We start from the raw sequence: 17,618 nt of genomic DNA on the forward strand, positions 1-17,618 counted from the left end.
GCCATTAAGGACTGTATAACTCTCGTGATCTGAAGTTTTTTTTTAAAACCCCCTTCTCCTTATACTTAAAAAAAGGCTGCTACCGCCACAGAGAGTTAAACCTACTGGACTGCTTTGATTGACAGGCCATCTGCTGCAGATTAGAGAAAAAAACAGTACCATCTCAGTTTCAATCAAGCTCTTTGTTGAAATTTCCCCAAGGGCTATTGTTATGTCATTATGAATGCTTGGTTGAATTTCAAAAGATACAATTATCTCAGCAGAAGGTTTTGAGTTCCCAGTTTGATTGACAGTTTAAAGGGGCTGTTAAAGGATTAGCTGTTCTTTGACATGAGATCTGAATAGAAGTTTGTTTTTATAAGAGATTAATCACTTGAGATTTAAAAGCTTTAAATTGTTTCTTTTAATGGGATTTTATACACTATCAAGTGTGTAAGAGTGAAAGCTGTATTAGATTGTTAGAAGTTATTTCTTTTCTTCTCCACTTGGCTCCTAAGGCCTGCCCTGTGAGTAGCTATGGAGGTGGAATGGAGTGTGGGGGGGGGGGGTGGGGGGGGTGGGGGCGGGGGGGTGGGGGGGGGGGGCGCATGAGTTGGCGTTGAGTTGGCCTGGAGGGTATGAGGGGTCATTATGGGTGAGACCTAGAGGGCCCAACAGCTGCTGAAACAATGGGGACAATGGAGGCAGACCTTTTAACCAGCTTGCCCCGCCACTCACCTCGCCTGGCTGCCTACACTGTGCAAGCCCAAATATACCCTGCACCTGTTCCCCAGCTCTACCCCAAAAGTAGCCAAAATCATGTGATTCAGGGTAATTTTTAATGAGGCTGGTTTGGCAAATCGGAAAACCTCTGAACTCGAGCTAACCATCTCGGTAACGAAAATTCAGCCCAAAGTCTCTGGAGTGGGACTTAAACCCACAACCTTTTGATCTCGAGGAACAGCACCACAGCCTGTAGAGAGCTGCAGAGAATATAGATTATTGATTGTAGACCTCGGGGACACTACAGCACAGTGTATCACATAAAGTATTTTGGAATTTCTTACAAAAGGTTCCTGAATTAGTGAGATAGTGAATTGACCAGTTCCATCAGACTACTCAGCTTAGTAATGCTAATTCTTTGCAGATCAGCTTCCGCTCCGCTATATTGTTGAGAATATTTCTCAGGCAGTTTGCACAAAGATTTCACTAGTCCCCAGTGGAGTGGGGACAGGGAGGAAGAGGCGAAGGTTGAATTTGAAGCTTTGTGTGCTCAGATCTTAGACTATGACATAACAATAGAAAATGGCAGAAATACTCAGATCTGACAGCACCTGTGAAAGAAACTGAGTTAATGTTTTAGGCCGATGACCTTTCAGGACTGTGAGAGACTTAATATTTTGTTACCAGGTATAGAGCCATGGTAAAAGGAGGGGAGTGGGTCCGGATAACAATATGGAGGCCTGTAATGGCAACAGTGATTGAATGACGAAAGGGATGATTGTACAAGACAAAAGGGAGTGGCAATGGGATAAGTAAACTTAAAGAAAAGGGACATGGGTCAGTTCCAAAGCAAATGCCCTTGTTTGCTTTGAGTGGGATCTTCCCTCTGTATAAGAGGTGTACAAAAAGAAACTCACATTCTGGACCTAGGAAAGCAGCAGGTGGAGATAAATGGTAATCATTCAGAGTGGCAAGAGGTGGGAAATGGTGTTCCACAAGGATCAGTGCTGGGACCACTGCTGTTCACAATTTACATTAACAACTTAGTCTTTGGAATCAAAAACACAATCTCTAAGTTTACAGATGACATCAAATTGGGGGGTGATGGTCCAAGGACTGAGGACTGTAATACACTATAGCAGGACGTTAACTTGCAGAATGGGCAAATAATTGGCAAATGACGTTCAACACAAATGCAGGGTAGTAAGTTTTGGTAGGAAGAATAGGGAGATCACTTATTGCTTAGAAGGTGCAGGTCTAGGTGGGGTTAGAGGGACAAGGAGAGCAGAGTTCAAATACACATCACCAAACGTGTGCCACAGATTAGCAGAGCCATCAAAAAAAGCAAACAATTGAAAAGTAGAGAAGTTATGTTAAACATGTATTGAGAGGAGTGTGTGCATTTCTACTCACTATTATAAAAAGGATGTAGCGGCACTGGAGCTGGTGCACAGAAGATTTACAAGGATGATATCATAAATGTATGGGGATACATATCACAAAAGAATTGATAGACTCGGTCTCTTTTCTCCTGATAGAAGATGGTTGAGAGGTGACTAAAATTTTGATCGAATGGATACAGAGAATCTCTCCTCTTGTGGGGAAGGGCATAACTCGAGGGCACCAATATAAGATAGTCTCCAAGAAATCCAGTCGGGAATTCAGAAGAAACTTCTTTACCCAGAGAGCGGTGAGAATGTGGAACTTGCTACCATAGAGAGTGATTGAATTGAATAGTATAGATACATAAATAAGCGTGTGAGAGGGGCAGGAATAAAGGATTGTGATGGTAGATTTTAATTGAGGAAAGACAGCAGGAAGCTCAAGTGGGGCATAAACAGCAGCATGGACAGGTTGGGCTGAATGGCCTCTTTCTGTGTCGTATATCCTATGTAGGTTTTGGATTTAAACAATCCTTCATTAAGGGCTGTTTCACAAGGAACTTTAGCATAAATTCTGAGGTGCTCTCAAACTGAGAGATGACCATTTGTCTTTCTGCTGAGCAACAGAGCGATATAATGTAAGAATGTAGCTAGTTGTCAGGTAGAAATTGCAAATGAGAACCAAGCTGAATACAGAAGGTTCAGAGGGGAGGTGAAAAAGCAAGTAAGAGAAGCAAAGAGAGAGAGAGTATGAAAAGAGACTGGCAGCTAACATAAAAGGGAATCTCAAAGAGCGGGATTTGGGACCATAAGTTCCCACCCAAAATCAATGGAATTTTGACTGCTCTCCAAATTTACCAGTCTCACCCACGCAGATTCCCACTGCAGGCAGGACCAGAAAATCCTGGCCAAAGTCATCTATTGGCATATAAATAGTAACATGGTGGTAAAAGGAGTAGGGCTGATTAGAAACTAAAAAGGGGGTTTACACATGGAAGCAGGGGCCATGGCTGAGTTATCGAATGAATACTTTGCATCTGTCTTTACCAAGGAGGAAGGTGCTGCCCAAGCCATGGTGACAGAGGAGGTAATTCAGTCACCAGAAAGGTTTAACATTGATAAGGAGGAAGTAGGCTGTATTTATTTAAAGTGGACAAGGCACCAGGACCGGATGAGATTTATCCAACGTTACTGAGGGAAGAGAGAGTGGAAATTGCAGAGGCACTGGCCATAATTCTTCAGTTTTCCTTAGATTCAGGGATGGTGCCAGAGGACTGGAGAATTGCAAACGTTGAACCCATTCAAATGAAGGTGTAAAAATAAACCCAGCAACTACAGGCCAGTCTGTTTAGCCTCAGCGGTGGGAAAACTTCTAGAAACAATAATTCGGGACAAAATTAATAGTCACATGGACAAACGTGGGTTAATTAAGGAGAGTCAGCGTGGATTTCTTAAGGGAAAATTGTGTTTGACTAACTTGCAGGAGTTTTTTGAAGAGGTAGCAGAGGGTTGACGAGGGTAATGCTGTTCATGTGGTGTACATGGACTTCCGAAAGGTGTTTGATACAGTGCCGCACAACAGACTTGTGAGAAAAGCTATAGCTCGTGGAATAAAAGGGACAGTAGCAACATGGATGTGGGATTGGCTGAGTAACAGGAAACAGAGTGTAATGGTTAATGGATGTTTTTTGGGTTGGAGGAAGGTTTGTAGTGGAGTACTCCAGGGGTCAGCATTGGGACCTTTGCTCTACCTGATACATGTTAATGATCTGGACCTTGGTATACAGGGAACAAATTCAAAAATTTGCAGATGATAACAAAACTTGCAAGCGTTGTGAAGAGGATAGTGTAGAACTTCAAAAGGACAGAGACGAGCTGGTGGAATGGGCGAATAGGTGGCAGATGAAGCTCAAACTTGAATCAGTCCGGTCAATGTTTTGACAAGTGAGCAGAAAAGGCCCACACTATGGGCTGGATTTCACAGGCTCCCCACCAGACGTGTTTCCTGCAGGTGGGGGGAGGGGGCACATAAAATACCAGGTGTGACAAGCCCACCGCACCCTCTCACCCACCCCTCCAGGGCATGGGCAGGTGCCAAAATCAGCAGCCCGCTGGCCATATGTAAATAATGAAGGGGCAATTCAGCTTGTTTAAAAGCCAATTGAGCCCAATATCATGCTGCCTGTGCTATAATATGGCTGGCATGAGCAGGAAGGAGAGAGTGGGAAGCCCATTCTTTCAAAAACATTTTGGAAAGGGCGGAAGGAAGCAGGGCACTATTTTTGGGGAAGGTGCCCTTTGCACATTGGGGGCATGCCCCAAAGATAGTACCCCCTCCTTCATTCCTGCCAGCCAGCACTGCAAAACCCACAACCCCACCCCCCTCACTCCCCCTGACCCCTTGACCCCTTGCCCCTCCCCCTCACTTTTCTAGATGACACTAGTTAGCGAGACATTAAAGCGCTAGACAACTTGCCATCCATATTTACCATAAAGGAGCACTTTGTCAGCTGAAGGACAGGTTTGGCAGTGTGCCATGAACATCTTCAAACTGACAGTTTGGCTATTGAGCAAGGAAGATTGACAAAAAAAAAATGGCATTTTATAACTCATCCCGCTTGAATTAAAACTCAGGCGCTTGATTAAATAAAGATTTGCATTCAAGTCATGTCTTTCATGACCACAGGATGTCCCAAAGCATTTTACAGCCAGTAAAGTACTTTTTGAATCACAGTCACTGATATAATGTTCCAAACTATACAGCTGGAGAAAGCTGTAAGGGAGAAAGATTGGAAATAAAAAATTTCAAAATATTTAAAAACAGTCCCTTTTTTGCAGATAATTTGTACCTCCTGTGTTGCTGGCATAGGTCTCTGAACGTTCTTGATGTTTAGGGTCTCAAGGAGTATTATATTTCCACGGAACCACGCAAAGTGAGAATACAAACAGTGGATTTTTATTGTGTGTAACGGAAGCTTAATTTAGGTCAGTTTGTTCCAAGCAACACTGAAGTGGATATCAGACTGGATAAAATCAACCCTATTACTGAGAGTTGTAAACGAACCTTCTCTGCAGCACCTTTCACAACCTCAGGAGATTCTCAAAGTGCTTTACAGCCAAAGAAATACATTTGAAGTGTAATAACTATTGCAATGTAGCAGCCAATTTGCATACAGAAAGGCCCTAGGTGATAAATGACCAGATAGTCTGTTTTAGTGATGTTGGTTGAGGGAGGAGTATTATCCCCGGACACCAGGGAGAACTTCCTTGCTCTGCTTTTAAATAATGTCATAGGAACTTTAATGATCACTTGAGAGCGCGGGGGAGCCACTGTTTAATATCTCATCCAAAAAAACGACCTGATAATGCAGCACTCAGCAGTATTGCACTTGGTGTGTTGGCCAAGATTTTGAACTCCAGTCTCTGATTAGTGAGATTTGAACCCCGACTGTTAGACCCAGAGATGAGAGCATTATCCACTCAGCCACAGTTTGAGTTCTGACATTATTCAACTGAATTGACATAATCCAGGCAAGCTTTTGATCGAACAATATGGAAGGAATCTGCAGAGCAGTGATCAAGCAGACCTGAACCAAAATAATTACAACCTAGATTCTGAGAAGAGTTGGCCCCACGCCAGCTAATTCTTTCATTTCTTGTTGAATCTAGAATCTTGAATCAGAAGTATTTTCTCACTAAATGGAGGTAGGAGCAGAGCTGGATTGACAATCCTTGAGACCCTAAACATCAAGAACGTTCAGAGACCCTTCTGCCCCCCCACCCAACCCCATCCACACAACACACCACTGCCCCACCCCACCGCTGACCACAGCCCATCAGGGGCCCCATACTATAGGGGGCACCTGGGCACAAATCCCTTAACCCTGTGCTTTAACCCACTCCTGGACAGGAGCAGCAGCCACAAATATACAGAGGAGAATAAAGCCACAAAGTTACGCTCCATAGCGCCATTGGTGTTGGTACCACAGAAGAATAGAGGGGCAAAATCTGCAGCCAGAATGCCTCCAGCCACCCCTGCCATGGTCTGTGCAGTCCGCCTTGCTTGTAAGGGCACCAATGCAAACATGCTGTGTGCGCATGGGAAGCACGTAGAGTTGGCGCATTGTGATGCCAGTGAGTGCCAAATGCGTTTGGTACCCAATCTGCTATTTTGGATCTCGGCATTCCTGTTGTGTTCAGCTGCATGAGGATACCAGCACCCCCCTCCCCCGTCACCTCCCAATCACTGGTGCTATTTAAAGGCAGCAGCATAGGACTGTCAGGTGAGGTGCTTTTCACTTTCTTTTGCTGCTGTAGAGTTAGTGAAACTGCAGCTTACGGTGCTGGTGTCAGAAGGGAAGTGGTGCTGGACTGGTCTTATATACCTGAAAATGGAACCCCAGTTTGGACCAGTAATGGTCATTTCCAAGTGTTACTGTTTTTTCCCTTTTGCGAGGAGTTCGGTGGAGTTGGAGGACCTGGCAGCAGTAATACTCCTGGGGCTCCAAATGCTGTTCCTCTTGGGCTGCAGCACAATGTGGATCTGGAGCAGAGACGGCAGGGAAGGGGAACTGTGCACAGCAGAAGGAGAGGGGGTACTGGTAGTCACTATGGGTCTTTGGGGAATCTTCTCAACCTCCACCTCCATCAGGAGCCTTCTCTGACATGCTCACAATTCAACAAGGAGGTGGTGACTGAACACAACTGGACCTGCAGCCTCGGAGCAGGGCAAGAACGGCACTGCCAGTGGGCATCAAGGTTACCATGGCCCTCATATTTACACCAATGGATCCTTCCAAGTGGGAGCTGGTGACATTGCCAACATCTCACAATTCATTGTGAATCACTGGATCAGGGAGGTAACAGAGACTCAGTTCGCCAGGAGAGGGGACTTCATAGACTTGTCACTAACCAGGGAGAAGCAGGATGAGTGGGCATGTGGGGCGCACATGTAAAGGGGGAAATACACTGGGACTGCAACAGCTACCATTTCCTTAAAGTGCAGGAAGTGTGTGACCATGCACCGAGCAGATCAGTGAATGCCCACTATCCTGACAACAAGATGCTTTTATCCTGCACCAGTCAGTTGTTCAGGCCATTATGATGAACCAGAGGCTGGTTGTTTGGGACAAGGGATGCCCACTCAGCACATGGTTCATGACTTCCCACCACCATCCAACCACATGTGGTCAGCTCGTGTACCGTGAGAGCGGAGCTGCCACCAAGAATATCGCAGAGCAAACCATCAGTGCTCTACAACAATGGGTCGGCTGCCTGGGCTGTTCAGGGGTTGGGGAGATCCTTAGAATACTTACTGGAGCCTGTCCCCAAATCCATGGTGACCTGCTGAGTCTTTCAACACTCTCACTGTCACGAGGGTTGGGGCTGCAGCCTTTGCCATGAGGAATTTGGTGAACACCAGATGGAAGAGGAGGCAGAAGATGGGGAGGCATCCAGGACATCAGCAGAAGAAGAACATTCCAGCAACTTTAACCGGCAACAATTCCAATAACACAAACAAAATTCAACTAATCACCCTTGTGCATTCCCTTTGTGCCTGTCTCACGAGTGCCTTTGCCAGGCCGAATACCCCTACACAGTGTGTTTCCTCAGCGCTGCAGCCTGGCTGATGGAAGGCAGCTGACTTTCAGTGGGGAGATGGCGAATGGTCTTGCAGGATGAGATTGAGTGGTTTTGGGCCTTGAGGACCCTCAGCCTGGGTGGTAGCAGTCTGTGCTGGCTGGCAACTGCAAGGACAATGGAGGATTGGCAGTGCTGAAAGCACAAATGCCATAGAAACATAGAAACTAGGAGCAGGAGTAGGTCATTCGGCCCTTCATTCAGTATGATCATGGCTGATCCTCTATCTCAACGCCATACTCTCGCTCTCTCCCCATACCCCTTGATGCCTTTAGAGTCCAGAAATGTATCTATTTCCCCCTCAAATATATTCAGTGACTTGGCCTCCACAGCCTCTGTGGTAGAGAATTCCACAGGTTCACCACCCTCGGAGTGAAGTATCTCCTCATCTCAGTCCTGAATGGCCTACCCTGTATCCTGAGTCTGTGACCCCTTGTTCTAGACCCCCAGCCAGAGGAAATATCATCCCTGCATCCAGTCTGTCCATCCCTGTAAGAATTTTATATGTTTCAATGAGATCCCCTCTCATTCTTCTAAACCCCAGTGAACACAGGCCTAGTCGGCCCAGTCTCTCCTCAAACGGCAATCCTGCCATCCCAGGAATGAGTCTGATGAACCTTCACTGCGCTCCCTCTATGGCAAGTATATCCTTTCTTAGGTAAGGAGACCAAAACTGCACACAATACTCCAGGTGTGGTCTCACCAAGGCCCTGTACAGCTGCAGTAAGACATCCTTGCTCCTGTACTCAAGTCCTCTCGCAATGAAGGCCAACATACCATCATCCTAAGAGAGGGCCGCATGTTCATTGAGCCATTGCCAGTGCCCCAAGTAATCTGCTGGGGTACAGATTGCTGGACTGCTGTGCGATCCTGAAAGCCCCAATGAGCAATGAGAGCTGCAGCCAAGATGGCAGTGTCGACCTCGGCATGACAACAAGGTGTACTTAAATGACCAAAAACATGAATCGCCTGACCTTAGTCTGAGCTTCCACTGCAACATTTAATACTTTGGGTGTCTTCTGCTTGTTCTGTAACGGAAGCTGAGACAATGGGCACTGGACGCTGCAGGGTAATGCTCTGGGGACCCGGGTTCGAATCCTACCACTGCAGATGGTGGAATTTCAATTCAACAAATAACTGGAATTAAAAGTCTAATGATGACCATGAATCGATTTTCGTAATCACTAATGTCCTTTAGGGAAGGAAATCTGCTGTCCTCTCCTACATGTGACTCCAGACCCACAGCAATGTGGTTGACTCTTTAAAAAAATTGCTCCCTGAACAAGGGCAATTCCAGATGGGCAATAAATGCTGACCTAGACATCTACAAGATGCACTGCAGGAACTCACCAAGGCTCCTTAGAAAACACCTTCCAAACCCACGATCACTACCATCTAGAAGGACAAGGGCAGCAGATAGATGGGAACATCACCACCTGGAGTTTCCCCTCCAAGTCACTCACCACTCTGGCTTGGAAATATTTCACCGTTCCTTCACTGTCGCTGGGTCGAAATCCTGGAACTCCCTCCCTAACAGCACAGTGGGTGTACCTACACCATATGGACTGCAGCGGCTCAAGAAGGCAGCTCATCACCACCTTCTCAAGGGCAACTAGGGATGGGCAATAAATGCTGGCCCAGCCAGCGACACCCACATCCTGTGAATAAATGAAAACAGTCTCTTAAGTGGGACTTGAACCCACAACCTCCTGAGTCTGAGAGGAGGGTACTACCCATAAATCACAGCTGATGCACCCTAGTCATGCTGTAGTCTTCCAGCATCTTTGACCAGAAGGAAAAGTGGAGCTGCTCAGATTAAAATAGGCGCCATGGAACATAATAGACAAATATAGTTAAATATATGTGGAGTTCTCTATGAGATATAGGAGGATAAAGTTGTTTGATTCTTGCCAGAATGTTACTTTGCGCTCTGGTGTTCAGCTATTAACATTTAAAGGAGTTGGGATAGAGATTTCCACTGTTACCCACACGACAGGATGGCAGGGAGGGGGCCTCAGGCAGGCCTGAAATTAGACTTTGCACCTCATCTAATTGAGCTGCAGGTATCCAGGCCTTTTGTAGCTAATGAATTTTAACGACTTGACCAGGCGGATGAAGGAGGAAGCAAGGGGTCTGGATAGTGAGTGGAGCAACAGGATGGCAGGAGGGGAGGAAGTCAGCAGTAAAAGGGGGCCAGTGGGGTGGCAGGACAGTAGGCGGAGAGTGCCAGGATGTTAGGAGGGAGGGCTGATCGTGACTGGTAGTGGATGTCAGGAATGCTGTGGAGTCACGGCGGGGAGATGGGTGGGGTGGTTTGATGATCTACTGCTAACTCAATAGTAAGGTCTTAAATTTGAAAAAAATATACATTGACGCCCTAGGCTGCAGTAGTTTCTGAAGAATCTGACTCCTGTCCTGCTCATGGGCACCACTGGTCTAACACATAGTCATAGTACTGAATTGGTAAGATGGTGGTGTAGTGGTAATGTCACTGGACTGGTAATCCAGAGGCCCAGGCTAATTCTCTGGGGATACACGTTCAAATCCCACCATGGCAGATGATGGGATTTAAATTTAATTAATAAATCTGAAATTGAAAGGCAGGCTTAGTAATGGTGACTATGAAACTATCATCAATTGTTGTAAAAACTCACCTGGTTCACTAATGTCCTTTGGGAAAGGAAACCTTTCCTTACCTGGTCTGGCCTACATGATCCAAAGCAATGTGGTTGACTCTTAACTGCCCTCTGAAATGGCCTAGCAAGCCACTCAGTTCAGGGACAATAAATGCTGGCCTTGCCAGTGATGCCCACATCCCATGAAAGAAAAAAAGAGTAATATTCTTAATCTGGACCTTTTCTGGTTTCCTGACTCCTAGGCACTTCATTATTGCATTATTGCATGGTAATGGCATAACTAAAAAAAAAAAGGATTCTAGATACCAACGTTTGAAGAGTGATTTCATAAACTGGCATTCCTAAATTGGATTGGCACTTGCAGGGAATGAATCTCGGAGGAGGGGGAATCACAGGCTCTGTGTCATGATTTACAGAGATGTCCTCTTTCCAATCCTCGTTACCAGTGTAGGGTAGTAGAATCATTTTATGTCGACCTTTGCTGGTTCCTTCTATTACTTTGTGCCCACTGATAATTTTTGAGTCTTTGATTTAACACATATGTTTGCTGTGTGCGTGATGGCTTGTCTAAGGTTGTGTCAGTAAATTTTTTTCTTTTCAATCAGAATTCTCTCTTTCCACAGCCTTATTCAACCTCATACCAGTGGGGCTTCGGGTCGTTGCCATTCAAGGTGTGAAAACAGGACTATATTTGGCAATGAACAATGAAGGATACCTTTATACATCAGTAAGTACAGAAACTAAACATTGGGCATTGTACTGATACATTGTGGTTTCAATGTTGGACATGTAAACTCACCCTGAGAGGACGTTGTTCAATGTGTGGGCTGGACACAGTGGCTTATTGTGATATTCAGAGGCTTGTGGTTTACGAGTTTATTGCTGGTAGGTTTATATTCCTGACCATCACAGTCTAAAATAAGAAACATGATTTATTCATTGAAATGCTAAATCAACACCATTGGTTTGAAGCTGCTCTGTGAATCATTTCCATCACTTCAGTAGCTGCCTGTTTTGTATTCCTGCCAGAGTTGACTTGCCCCCTCTTCCTCTTTAACACTTAAAAGTACTGGCTAAGTGATGAAACATCTTCTTTTGATGGGTCCTGCTTTACAGTGATACCTTAGGAGCACTGGTACAGCAGTCAAAACGCCTAATAACACACAACAGATAAAGTTGCGCCCCAGGTTTCCTTCAGCAGCAGAGACATGTCAAACACAAACAACCATAAACAAAAGGAACTGTTCACCGACCTATTCTACACCCAGTCCGGAATAGATTCTGCAATTCCAGGGATCAGAACGTTTTGGTCTCAAATGATCGGACCAAAATACCACTCGATTTTTGCTCCTCACGTGTGAACAAGACTGATAAAATAGTAAGATAAAAGCAGAACACTGCAGATGCTGGAAAACTGAAGTAAAAACAGAAAGTGCTAGAAAAACACAGCAGGTCTGCTGGAGAGAGAAACTGAGTTAATTTTTCGAGTTCAACATGACTCTTCCTCAGAACTGAAGAGAGGTCGAAATGTGATGGGTTTTATGCTGTTGAACAAAGGGATGAGGTTCAGGTGGAGCAAAAGGGCAGGTCAGGGGTAGGTTACAGGGTGGGAGAGAGTACATGACAAAGATGTAATGGAACAAAAATGAAAACAGCAAAGGGAGTGGTAATGGTTGTAGTAAAGAAAAAAGCACTGGTCCAGAGTAAGTGTTAATGGCAGAATAAAGGACAACTCTTTTTGAAAGCAAAGTTACGAAAACAAGATGCAGACTAACACTTAAAGCAAAAAAAAAAGATGGAGGATAGAGCTCATGGTCTGAAATTGTTGAGCTCAATGTTGAGTCCAAAATCCTAGAAAGTGGCCAATCGGAAGATGAGGTGCTGTTCCTCCAGCTTACATTGGGCTTCACTGGAAGATATGCGCAGACCAAGGACAGAAATGTGAGCAGGAGAGCAAGGTGATGAATTGAAATGGCAATCGGCAGGAAGGTCAGGGTCATGTTTGAGAAGTGAGCGGAGGTGTTCCAGAAAGCAGTCACCCAGTCTCCTGATAAAACAGGATCTATTACTCACCGATCATTGGGTCATGCAGGCTGGTGTGGAGTTTGAGCCACAAAAGGCCAAAGCAGATAAGCACAGCTGATCCCCAGCCTAAAGGACACTTGTGAACCAGTTGGGTTTTCACAACAATCTGGCAGCTTTGAGGCCACGTTTTCTCAGCGTTATCCCAGATTTTGGGGCCATGAACTCTTTGTTCCTACTTCAGTGCCACAACCATTTACCTAAAACACTTCCCTGTTATTTTGTCGGAGATGTGGAGGTTGTTCCTTTACCGACGCAATAATATCAGACAGTGCAATTTTGTGGCTATTATTCGTAAGTCAAGTGAAAGTCAAATTAAAGCAGCCAAAATAGGAGAATGGGGGAGAGAGGAGGAAAGGGGAAGGTGACAAGATCAGAAGTAATATTCTGAAAAATTTTAATTTAAATGTTTAATTTTAGTGAAATATTAATATTAGACTGTTGAGCTGCCCCCAAAATTTGAGTCATAGTGTTAATGAAATATAGGAATATCTTTCAACACTTCAAGTGGTGATGTGTGAAGTTTTTAAATGTCAAGGGCACAGAAGGTCACAGGTACAAGAACTAGAGGGGAGATGAGATCTTTTTAAACACAGCAAGTTGTTGTGATCTGGAATGCACTGCCTGAAAGGGCGCTGGAAACAGGTTCAGTAATAACTTCCAAAAAGGGAATTGGACAATACTTCCAGGGAAAAATTCACAAGGCTACGGGGAAAGAGGAGGAGAGTGGGACTAATTAGATAGCTCTTTCAATGAGCCAGCACAGACATGATGGGCCAAATGGCCTCCCTCTATGCTGCACGTTTGAATGAATTATACAGAAGTTTGAGTGCAGAAACCCAACTTGTCAATTCATAACACCAATATTGATACATTTCAACATTTTGTACATTATTCAAATTATGAAATTCTAACCACTGTTACATTGCCTCAAGTTACATAGCAATGAAACAATAGAAAACATCGCTAATTAAAACAGAGAAGAGCTCAGTTCTCCTGTGAAACATGTCAGGAGATGAAAAGTGGATGTGAAAGCATTCGATATACAGAACTAATTGGTGTTTACAAAACAGGAGATAGAATGAGCTGTTACTGGTATTGCTCTTATAATTCATCTTTCCAGTGTGACATCTCCCAGCTCTGGGGGTTCCTTGGACCTAACATGTAAAAGGGATAATTTGTCTCCAGTCTGTCTCCTTTAACCGTATTGTAGCACACTACAAGTGAGCGGGCACTCACGTCTTCATCAGTAAAAACCAGCACACTTCAATCTGTCTGTACACCATGAAAGCTCAGTCCGTGTTCAAATCTTTTCCCAAAAGAGATAAAGTGCCAGTCTGGGTCCCGAACCAACATCTACTCAGTCGAGAAGAACCGGAACTGAAAGCATTTTTCACTGTGAAAGTATTGTGAATGTTAACTTGGAAGAAATCTGTTTAGTTATTTTTTTTAAAAATTCTGTCCAAATTGGGGTAATTTACAGTCGCATAATTAATGATTGTGTAGGTGTCAGCTGTGGCTCAGTTCATAGCACCCTCGCCTTTGAATCAGAGGGTTGTGGGTTCATGTCCCACTCCCGGAAACCAAGAACTGTGATTGTACTCGGAAGAGTTGCAATCTGTGACTGTTGATAACTCGAAAGAATTTTGACTTCATGAGGTCCCTGTTAATTGATTATTGTTACAATGTAGCACTTTACTGAATTTCTTGGTTCTTATGTTTTTGGGTACTACAGGAATGTAGGGATCTGGGAGAGTGCAGGAAGGTGAAGTTCAGGTAGAAGATCAGCCACGATCTTATTGAAAGGTCAATTACATTTGAGGGACTGATTGGCCTACACCAGCTCCTATTATGTTCTTGTATTCTAGTGAATAACAGTAATTTGTTATGGAAGGTGAATAACATTTTTCAAATCTAATCCAGAATTTGATGAGGTATGATTGTTCCTCTGTTTAGATTTTTGGAAATTTGGACATTTTGTAATGTAACAGTAACATTTTCTAATGACTGTTTTGTTATTGAATGACCATTTTATCAGTTTATATTGAGAGGGATCTACACCTTTGGCAGTATTACGTGTACTTTCTGCTTTAAAGTTGTTTCACTGACTTCCTTTCTATCATTTCAATGATCTATCTTCCATTGGCTCGACAGGCAATTCAATTCCTGGGAGCACGGGCACAGTTGCTTTACTCCCGCAGCTATCTGTAACATACAGACCTGCTTCGAGGTGGCTCTAGTTCCCTATCGCACATTTCTAATCCTGGTTTCACATCACCTTACTCCTTTCCTGTGTCAGGAATCGTGGAGGTGTTTATTATCCCTGAATGTTTGTATTCGTATAAAAAAATGCTAGAAATTTTTAGGTTGGATAAAGGTCATCGGGTCAGCAGCTGATTGCTCATCTTGTGCATATTCTTGCTAATTAAAATGATAAAAGGATTTGCTGTAGTAGATACAGAGAAACTGTTTCCTCAAGTGGGGTAACCAGAGTCAAGCCATTCAGCAGGAACATTAGGAAATACATCTTCACATTGATGCCTTTGGATATCTGCAATTCCTTTCACCAAAAGGTGATGGACGGGCAGTTAGAACTTTCAAGACTGAAACATATAATGTATATTTTATTTATATTCGTTCATGGAATGGGGGCGTTGCTGGCTGGGCCAGCATTTATTGCCCATCTCTGGTTGCCCTTGGGAATGTGGTGGTGAGCTGCCTTCTTGAGCCACTGCAGTCCATGTAGTGTAGGTAGACCCACAGTGCTGTTAGGAAGGGAGTTCCAGGATTTTGACCCAGCGACAGTGAAGGAACGATAATATAGTTCCAAGTCAGGATGGTGAATGGCTTGGAGGGGAACTTCCAGGTGGTGGTGTTCCCATCTATCTGCTGCCCTTGTCCATCTAGATGGTAGTGGTCGTGGGTTTGGAAGGTGCTGTCTAAGGAGCCTTGGTGAGTTCCTGCAGTGCATCTTGTAGATGACACACACTGCTGCTACTGTGCGTCTGTGGTGGAGGGAGCAAACGTTTGTGCTAGGGGTGCCAATCAAGGATGCTTTGTCCTGGATGGTGTCAAACCTCTTGAGTGTTGTTGGAGCTGCACTCATCCAGACAAATGGAAAGTATTCCATCACACTCCTGACATGTAGCCCTGTAGATGATGGACATGCTTTGGGGAGTCTGGGGGCAAGTTACCGGCCACAAGACTCCAAGCCTGTGACCTGCTCTTATAGCCACAGTATATATATGGCTAGTCCAGTTCGGTTTCTAATCAATGGTAACACCCAGGATGTTGATAGTGGGGAATTCAGCAATTGTAATGCCATTGAATGTCAAGGGGCAATGGTTAGATTCGCTGTTGTTGGAGATGGTCATTGCCAGGCACTTGTGTGGCAAAAATGTTACTTGTCAGTCCAAGCCTGGATATTGCCCAGGTCTTGCTGCATTTGGACATGGACTGCTTCAGTATCTGAGGAGTCGCAAATGATGCTGATCCCCACTTCTGACGTTATGTTGGAAGGAAGGTCATTGATGAAGCAGCTGAAGATGGTTGGGCCGAGGACACTACCCTGAGTAACTTCTGCAATAATGTCCTGCAACTAAGATGGTTGACCTCCAAAAATCACAGCCATCTTTCTTTGTGCTAGGTATGGCTCTAACCAGGGGAGAGTTTTCCCCCTGATTCCCATTGACTCCAGTTTTGCTAGAGCTCCTTGATGCCACACTCGGTCAAATGCGGCCTTGATGTTAAGGGCAGTCTCTCTTACCTCACCTCGGGAGTTCAGCTCTTTTGTCCCTGTTTGAACCAAGGCTGTAATGAGGTCAGGAGCTGAGTGGCCCTGGCAGAACCCAAACTGGGCGTCAGTGAGCAGGTTATTGCTAAGCAAGCTTGATAGCACTGTTGATGATTCCTTCCATCACTTTACTGATGCTCAAGAGTAGACTGATGGGGCAATAATTGGCTGGGTTAAATTTGTCCTTTTTGTGTGCAGGACATACCTGGGCAATTTTCCACATAGCCGGGTAGATGCCAGTGTTGTAGCTGTGCTGGAACAGCTTGACTGGGGGAGCAACAAGTTCTGGAGCACAGGTCTTAAGCACGATTACTGGAATATTGTCAGGGCCCATAGCCTTTGCAGTATCCAGTGCCTTCAGCCGTTTCTTGAAATCACATGGAGTTAATTGAATTGGCTGAAGACTGGCATCTGGGATGCTGGAGACCTCCGGAGGAGGCCGAGATGGATCATCCACTCTACACTTCTGGCTGAAGATTGTTGCAAATGCTTCAGCCTTATCTTTTGCACTGATATGCTGGGCTCCTCCATCGTTGAGGATGGAGATATTTGTGGAGCTACCTCCTTTAGTGAGTTGTTTAATTGACCACCACTGTTCACGACTGGGTGTGGCAGGACTGCAGAACTTAGATCTGATCAGTTGGTCGTGGAATCGCTTAGCTCTGTCTATCACTTGCTGCTTATTCTGTTTGGCACGCAAGTAGTCCTGTGTTGTAGCTTCACCAGGTTGACACCTCATTTTTAGGTATGCTTGGTGCTGCTCCTGGCATGCCCTCCTGCACTCTTCATTGAACCAGGGTTGACCCCCTGACTTGATGGTAATGGTAGAGTGAGGGATATGCCGGGCCATGAGGTTACAGATTGTGTTCGAGTACAATTCTGCTGCTGCTGATGGTCCACAGTGCCTCATGGATGCCCAGTCTTGAGTTGCTAGATCTGTTCAAAATGTATTGCATTTAGCAGGGGTAGTGCCACACAACACGATGGAGAGTATCCTCAATGTGAAGATGGGACATCGGCTCCACAAGGACTGTGCAGTGATCACTCCGACCAAAACTGTCATGGACAGATGCAGTTGCAGTAGGCAGGTTGGTGTGTATGAGGGCAAGTGTGTTTTTCCCTATTTTTGGTTCCCTCATCACCTGCCGCAGACCCAGCCTGGCAGCTCTGTCCTTTAGGCCAGCATTTATTGCCCATCCCTAGTTGCCCTTGAGAAGGTGGTGGTGAGCTGCCTTCTTGAACTGCTGCAGTCCATGTTGTGTAGGTACCCCTTGGTGCGACCGAGCCACTCTTGGAGATGGACATTGAAGTCCCCCGCCCAGAGTACATTCTGCACCCTTGCCACCCTCAGTGCTTCCTCCAATTGGTGTTCAACATGGAGGA

At 45.1% G+C, this 17,618-nt stretch overlaps 1 protein-coding gene across 4 annotated transcripts in view; it reads left to right on the top strand.

Moving 5' to 3' along the window:
- The window catches only part of fgf13a (fibroblast growth factor 13a), a 629,879-nt gene that overhangs the window by 490,395 nt on the left and 121,866 nt on the right, over window positions 1-17,618 (top strand). For all 4 annotated transcript variants that reach the window (XM_078547711.1, XM_078547709.1, XM_078547713.1 and 1 more), the window contains one exon: window positions 10,984-11,087. In XM_078547711.1, coding sequence (XP_078403837.1) covers window positions 10,984-11,087 — 104 coding nt within the window. The remainder of the gene's footprint in view (window positions 1-10,983; window positions 11,088-17,618) is intronic.

This window comes from Cetorhinus maximus, chromosome 8, assembly GCF_964194155.1.
Source record: "Cetorhinus maximus chromosome 8, sCetMax3.hap1.1, whole genome shotgun sequence".
NCBI classification, from domain to species: Eukaryota; Metazoa; Chordata; class Chondrichthyes; order Lamniformes; family Cetorhinidae; genus Cetorhinus; species Cetorhinus maximus.